Source organism: Suricata suricatta, chromosome 16 (genome assembly GCF_006229205.1).
Source record: "Suricata suricatta isolate VVHF042 chromosome 16, meerkat_22Aug2017_6uvM2_HiC, whole genome shotgun sequence".
NCBI lineage: Eukaryota > Metazoa > Chordata > Mammalia > Carnivora > Herpestidae > Suricata > Suricata suricatta.
In genome coordinates, this window is record NC_043715.1 from 1,646,248 (window position 1) to 1,653,910 (window position 7,663).

General features: G+C 58.8%; 1 protein-coding gene across 2 annotated transcripts in view; it reads left to right on the forward strand.

Moving 5' to 3' along the window:
- The window catches only part of LOC115280690 (kelch domain-containing protein 4-like), a 7,186-nt gene extending 271 nt beyond the window's left edge, over positions 1–6,915 (forward strand). The window contains exons 2-4 of one of the 2 annotated variants that reach the window (XM_029925748.1): positions 2,279–2,370; positions 6,031–6,109; positions 6,787–6,915. In XM_029925748.1, coding sequence (XP_029781608.1) covers positions 2,279–2,370; positions 6,031–6,109; positions 6,787–6,900 — 285 coding nt within the window. In that variant the 3' untranslated portion in view covers positions 6,901–6,915. The remainder of the gene's footprint in view (positions 1–2,278; positions 2,371–6,030; positions 6,110–6,786) is intronic. The other variant, XM_029925749.1, reaches the window with a different exon arrangement.
- Positions 6,916–7,663: the final 748 nt, after the last annotated feature.

The following is a 7,663-nucleotide window of genomic DNA, read 5'->3' on the forward strand; positions in this document are numbered from 1 at the left end:
CCCTGGGGGCCCGGGTCCCACCGGGCTTCCCTCGGCCGGGGGGGCGAGAGGGCCGGGCGAGGGGTGGCCTGGCGCGAGGGCCTCCGCTTCTGAGCCTTTCCCCCTTCCTTACAAGTCGGGGTGCATACCTCACGGCAGCTCGGAGCCGTGAGCGTCAGGGGAGCAGGTGCAACTGTGGGGATTCCAGAACGGTGGCTGCGAACGGCGCTGCCTCCTCTCACCCGCTCTCTGCTTCTCTCTCTCTCTCTCTCTCTCTCTCTCTCTCCCCCTCTCTCCCTCTCTCCCTCTCTCCCTCTCTCCCTCTCTCCCCCTCTCTCTTCTTTCTCTCTCCCTCTGTTTCTGTCTCGCTGTGTCTCCTCTGGCTCCGCCCCGCCGGGTCTACACATGGATCCGTGCTGAACTTCGCGTTGTGTTCTGCTCTCCGTGGCGGTGGCACGTGGACTTCTGACCTGGGTGATTGACGGTGGCCCGTGACTGTTTGCCCTGTGCTGGCTGCTCCGCTGCCTGGGCTCCGGTCCTCCCAGCTGAGCGAGGTCGGCGGCTTGGGCAGGCCCACCTGGCCGTTAGGAAATCAGCAGCTAACAAATGACACCGCTGTGGAGTGGCTGGGCTGTAATCGGCCCGACGTTCCCATTTCACAGCGCCTTTCCTTCCTGAGCCATTCCCGTCTCTGTGCCCTCGTCTGTCAGACACTGGGGCTGAGCTCTGATGCTCTCAGGCTCTTCCCTGGGTGAGCCCAGGGGCTCTGCACCCACATGTGCGGGTCTGGATCTCTCTGCCGCACCTCGCTGGAAGACCTCAGAGGAGCAAGACCCGTCTGCACGTCTGTGCCTCGTCTGTGCCTGTGAAGTAGGCCTGGTGGCTGTGTGTGCCTGGGCAGGGTGGTGGGGACAGTGCGTGGCGCATAGTAGGCACTCCGTGACTGTTAACAGGTGGCCACTCATCTTCACATCTCTCTGCAGCGCCCTGTACTTAGATGCCACCTGTGCAGGGAACCTGTCGGCTCTGGGGCCTGGGACTCTGCATGTAGCCTCCACTCATCCTCACAACACACCTCAGGATCACTAGTCATCTGATTAGGTCAGGCCCACGGAGGATAACCTCCCTTTCTTCAAGTGGACTGTGTCATGTAACGTAACCTCATGAGAGTGCATCCCGTTCTTTGATGGCCAGGGCCTGAGGGGGCACCTTGGGGCAGCTTGGAATCCTGCCTGTGTCAGACCCAGTGGACAGCTCCGCTCGGGTGTCACACGGGTTCCTCTCGCTCCCACACTGTCCGTATCGAAGCCCTTCTGCCTCCAGGAAGGTGGTTTCTCAGGCGAATGACACGGGATCAGGAGCTCTGAGCGGATTGTGACGCCCAGCCGCCCCCTCTCCTCCCAGGTCTCTGTGAGGTTGCAGCAGGTCGGGTTGGTAACTTGTCTTGTGCAGCTAACGCAGCGGTTCTGCATTAAGGCTGCAGCCTCTAGGCAGCCGCTCACGTAAAGCGGCGGAATAATGGGTGTTTCCGTGGACTGCTGTGAGGCTGGGGATTGGTAGAGCCCCGTCGAGTCCTAATTTGTCCTCACGGAGAAGCGTGGAAGCCGCCACGTGATAGTCGCGCAGATTGGCGCAGCTGGTAGTTGTAAACCCCCTGCACGCAGGCGCCGTTCGGAACGGACCCACGGGTCCTGCTTGGAGCGTCTCTCTTGTTTCGGTGGAAAGGAGGTGGGAACAGATAAAGGAGCGAGGGCAGTCTCGGACCGTGCTGTGTAGACAGCGGAGCGCCTGGTGGGCGGCCCGGTCCGGCTTTCTGACAAGCGGTGGACGGTGCTGGCAGGAAGTCAGGGCGGGCTTGTGTGAGTGGAAGGCCCTTTGTGTGGAGTGTGAGGGTTTGAGAGGAGGTGGTGTGTGCAGTGCGCGTGCATCGAAGTGTGCGTGCAAGAAAACCATGAGGTCACGCTCTGAGTACTTTCCCAAATGTCAAAGTCTGTGTCTTTGAAATGAATCTGTAGGTTTACGTTCACATTCCCAGATGTGACTGGACCCTGTCGGGTCAGACAGAGGAGGGTTGACCCAGGCTTGAGGGGCACCTGGGGGGCTCAGTCAGTTGAGCATCCGACTCTTGATTGAGCTCAGGTCATGATCTCACAGTCGTGAGATTGAGCCCTGCATCCCTCTCTCTGCCCCTCCCTCCCTCTCTCTGTCTCTTTTTGTCTCTCCTTCTCAAAATAAACAAACATTAAAAAAAAAAGAGGTTAAGAATGTGTCTCAGGTGTGACTGCTTGTCTGCCCCCAGGAAGACTTGGAGACTCTGATCGCACACTTCCAGAAGCTAGACGCCGCCAAGACCCAGACCGTGGAAACACCGTGCCCCCCGCCGTCACCAAGGTGAGTGAGCAGGGACTCTGCCTTCTAGCCCCTGACGGTTCTGTGTACGTTGGAAGACCACTTTAAGTCAGCACCATGTTGAGGCGCCTGGGGGGCTCAGTTAGCGTCCGACTTCGGCTCAGGTCATGATCTTGGGGTTTGTGCGTTCAAGCCCTGCGTCCGGCTGACAGTGTGGATTCCGTTTAGGATCCTCTGTCTCCCTCTCTGCCCCTCCCCCGCTAGTACCCTCTCAAAAATAAACATTTAAAAAAATAAAATAAATGGGCACCATGTTGTCATAAGTAACCAGGCACTTGGTGAAAGCCCACGCCCAGTCCAGAGAAACTCCCAAAAGTGGGTTTTCACTTCTCTCCTGAAGAGCAGGATTGGGGCTCTTCTGCTGTGTCGTCAAGGAACACGGAGAGGGGTCCCCGGCTCCGCTGCTCCCCAGGATTGTGCCGTGGCGAGCTCTCCGGCTGGTCAGAGCCCCCGGACTAGAGCGTGACCCCAGGGAGCTCTCTGGTCCTTAAAAGGACCACAGAGGTGTGCGCGTCCCAGGCGTCGGACCCCCAATCACAGTCTCCTGTTGCCGTTTGTTCGTGATGGCAGGTGTGACTTTCAGACGGAAGGGTGTATCCGCCATTTAAAAGAACTTGGGGGTTGGGGGAAGAACTCCAGAGTCTTGTGTAGGATTTCCGATGCTTGTGGGATGGGCCAGGACGAGCAGGCGTTGGTTTTCCTCTGACTTCCTGCTCTTCTGTGTTGGCCTCGGTCCCCTTGGCTTCTGCATGGTGGTCGTGTTGCAATCTGATTAGTGTTCTGTTTGCTGCTGACGGAGTGGAGGGAAGACACTGCCTGCGTGGGGTTAGGGCCGGGCCGGGCCAAGGACCCGCGAGAGGTCCCGCCTTCTTCACCGCAGGGGAAGTGCGTTAACTCACAAGCCCACGAGCCTGCACGTGCTTCCTTTCCCTCAGGATAAACCCTGCGCTTCCCAGCGCTCTTGTTGGACTCGAGATTCAGCTCTTCAGGGAGGGAGGTGACGGCTCTGAATGTCGGGTCCCCCGGCCTGGGAGGCGGGGGTAGTCCTCAGCTCCTGGAAGGTGGGGGGACAGCGCGCTTGGCCCCCTGAGCAGAACGGGGGGCCGCAGATGGCTACCCAGCAGCCCCCGCCTTGCCGGTTTCCTTCATGTGAGAAGCTGTGTTAGGTTTTTCCCTGTATTTGGCACGTTCTCATCGAGGCCAGCGTGTTGCACGTGTGGTAGGTGGACACGTCCCTTTGAATCGTTAGAGTGAGGCAGTCCTGGGCGTCTTCAAGGCTCATATGTGCAGTGGGCGGGGGCACTTGGAACGTGGATGGATCTCCCCTCTTCCCTTTTGGTGACATTTTCAAGCTTTTCCTAAAGTCATGTTGTCCCTAAAGCCAAGTTGAACGTTAGGATGTAATCTGGAAGGTCAGTGCTTCGCGGGTGGGCTGGGGGCACCCGCCGGCCGGGGAGGGGGACAGGAGCTGAGACGCGAGGTGTCCCGCTCGGTCGGTGACCCTGGTGGCCTCTCGCCTCCACCCCTGCCCTCACATTCTAGAAAATACCGTGAAAACCACTGAGTTTTGTGAGCGTGTGTCCCCGGGGGTTGGCTGTGATGAATGGAGGAGGAAGGGCCATATACTTCTTTCCCCCGAGCCTCCGGGCCCAGGCGCAGGCCCGAGGAGGTGGCGGGCATGTGCGCCCATGACCCGTGGTTCTCCGGGCCTGCCCTGGGTGCTGTTTCCCGGGTGCTTGTTACTCTCCACAGTAAAAAAAAAAAAAAAAAAAATTTTTTTTTAAAGTTTAGTTTGAGAGAATGTGAGAGCGGGCCGGGGGTGGGGGTCACAGAGAGAGAATCTCAAGCAGGCTCCATGCTGTCAGCTCAGAGCCTGACTGGGGCTCGATCACACAAAGCATGAGGTCACAACGTGAGCCAAACTTGTCTGATCAACTCAGACACTCGACCGACTGAGCCCCCGGGCACCCCCGCCACAGAAAAGTGTGACAGGGATTAAGTGACAGAAGTTCTGTGTTAAAGAACTTTGGGAACAGCTGGTTTTGTTTTGAAATTTTTAAAAAACGGTGGTGAAAGGTCGTTGATGTGACGTCCTCAGTTTCCACCATTTTCCGCTGCACAGCTCACGGGGATGAGTCATGGTCACGGTGCTGTGCGGTCACCCATTCCACAAGCGTTCCTCCCCCCGGACAGGAGCGCAGGGCCTCCCCGCGCCCCTCCGCCTGGCCCGTGGTGACCTCTGCTTTCCGGTTTTGGATTTGCGTGTTCTAGGTGTTTCATCTAAGTGGGGTCGAACAGTCCTTTGTGTCTGGCTGCTTTCACTCACTCAGCATAACGTCTTCGAGGCCCGTCCACGCGGTAGTGGGGACCTGAACTTCGTTCCTTTCTGAGACCCGTTCGTGTTCCGTGTGTTCGGCGTGCAGCTGGCCGTGGGCTCCTGGGCCGTACCCCCATCTTGGCTGCAGGGGCGATGCTGTGCGAGCCCGGCTCGCTGTGTTCCTGGGCGCACGCCCGGCAGCGGGGCTGCTGGGCCACCTGGCGGTCTTGTGTTTAATCATGAGGCCGTTCTCCACGGCAGGAGCGCTGTTTTAACGCTGGCTTCTTTACTGCACCTTCTTTTTTTGTGCACAGTAAATCCCCAAGGGAAAGTAGACTCGTCTCATTTCTCTAACTTAAATTTTTTAATGTTTATTTATTTTTGAGAGAGAGAGACAGAGTGCAGCAGGGGAGGGGCAGAGAGAGAGGGAGACACAGAATGCGAAGCAGGCTCCAGGCTCTGAGCTGTCCGCACAGAGCCCGACGTGGGGCTCAAACCCACGAACGTGAGATCATGACCTGAGCCAAATTTGGACACTTGACTGACTGAGCCACCGGCGCTCCTCATTTCTCTAACTTACTTGACCTCAAAACCGTGTTTTGCTTGAGGAATTCCTTCCGAATTCGTGTTGCAGCATGCACCTGGGGAACCCCGCTCACGGGGATTTTGGAAGAAGTGTTTCCAGTGACTGTCCTGTCCTCTCACCCCCCATCGCTGTCCTTCACTGTTTTCCACTGAGATGGTCCGGAGGTGCTTACAGACTCCGCACCGCTGCTCCTCTGTCCTCGTGTGATAGGAGCACAGAGTTACTGGCGTCTAAACATTTTTGTTAAACGTTGACATTTGAGAGAGGTGAGAGAGCACTAACGGGAGGCGCGGAGAGAGAACTCCGAGCAGGCTCCACACTGTCCGCACAGAGCCCGGTTTGGGTCCAAACTCACACACTGTGAGATCGTGATCTGAGCCCCAATCAGGAGTTGGACCCTAACTGTCTGAGCCATCCAGCCAACCCTTCTTTGAATGTTTTAGGTGCAAGATACCGTATTGAAATGCTCAAATACTGGACCTAGAGCAGTTTTGATTGTGATTTCAGACGATAGACCCTTAAAGTAGAGGTCCGCTCTGGTCGCTTGGGCGCTGAGGGGGGGTATCCGAGACTTCTCACTGCCGGACGGTGGTTAGCCGGTGCTGTGTGAGTCGCGCGGGTGCGGGGCTGTCCCGGGACGCTGGTGTCCTGGCGCTCGGGTGGGAAGGGAGGCGGGCTCCCGTCCAGGCACGCGTGGCCGGACCGGGTGCCCACCAGCTGCTGCTTCTGTCTCTTGTAGGCTGCACGCCTCCCTCTCTGCGCATCCTGACAAAGATGAATTAATCCTGTTCGGAGGTGAATATTTCAATGGCCAAAAAGTAAAGTATATCTTTTTTTCTTTTTCCCCTCAAATTCCCATGGGTCTTGTTTTGAGCCGCGACAGTTAATGTGTGCTGGCCCAGCCTCATGAGCTTGGAGGGCTGGCGTGCGCCCTCACCCAGGACAAGCCACCAGGACCCTCTAGTGACCTCTAGGGTCACTCCTCATAGTGCCTGCGTGAGGCTGAGGGCACCCTGCTCACTGGGGGCGATGGCTCATGGGGGAGGTTCCTGAGTTGTGCTGAGCAGCGTAAGGACGTGCTCCTAAATCGTAGAGCTAACTTGCAATTTTGAGCGGGCCTAAAAGACCTGTGTTCAGAGTTGAGGCTGAAACAGAAAAGCATGAGGTCACCTTCCCTCCGCTCGCTCCTCTTCCACGCTGAGTTTTCATGCATTCTAAAGCCCAGGCGTGACTTTGAGAGGAGACGCCTCGGGAGCAGCAGGGGTCTCGGTGCTCTAGGCGCCACCAGGCAGGGCGGCCGACGCTCCGCTCTGTCACTGTCCCAGAGGCTCCCAGGGGGCCGGCCGCAGGGGTTCTGGGTCCGCGTGATCCGCATGGCCTTGGCAAGCCCGTTTCCTGGGCAGAGCTGGTGATCGAGACGCCCTGTCCGCTCACCTCTTACTGTGGCTGCGTCGAGGCAGCCTTCGTGGTCCTGAATGCTCCTCCTCCTTTGCAGACCTTTGTGTATAATGAACTCTACACCTACAATATCCGGAAGGACGCCTGGACCAAAGTGGAGACCCCCAGCCCGCCCCCGCGGCGCTGCGCTCACCAGGTGTGTGGACATTGACCGCCAGCCCTTCTGGGCCTGTGAGGGTTTCGTCATGTGCTTGGAGGGTTCGTAAACGAGAGGCCGGGGCCTGCGCGGGTCCTCACTCGCGGTTACTGACTTGGCCTCGTGCCCAAGCTTCTGCAGGCGTGAGGCCGGGCGTGAGGAGGTCCAGGTGCGCGGGCTCGTGCGTGCTTGGCGCACAGCAGCCTCTTGCCGAGATTCCCCTCCGTTCGAGGGAGAGGCTCCTGGGCCCGAGGCCGGCGGCTGGGGAGGGGGGGCCTCGGGAGGAACGGCACGTTGCTGGGGAACGAGACGGGTCGCGGCCAGAGATGCTGGAGGCTGACGAGGTCATGGTGTCGTCGCCCAGGCTCTGCTCGCAGCGGGGGGGCTGCCCGAGGCCGGGACTCCACTGGCGGCACCTGGGCTTGTGTGTTCTGGAACCGACGCTCTGGGCGGTGTCGCCGCGAGGAATGGTCTGGGCGACACCTTCTCAGTGTGCGGAAAGACGCTCCAGTGAGTCCCTGAGGGCGTGGGCTTCGTCCATCCTTGGGTCTTTGCCCCGGGGCAGCCTGCGCCCCGGGGTCGGCTCGGGGGGAGGGCCCGCCTGCTGGGACCCACGCACGTCCTGCGTGTAGACACTCGAGGGCGTTTGGACTGGTTCGGCTTGTGGAAAAGAAGAATGGACTTTGAGGTTTAGCAGTCAGCTTAGGAGGCTGGGGTTCTGTAAGTGAGGGAGCTTGGGGAGTTTGGTGGTTCCCCGGAGGCCACGCCGGTTCCTGGG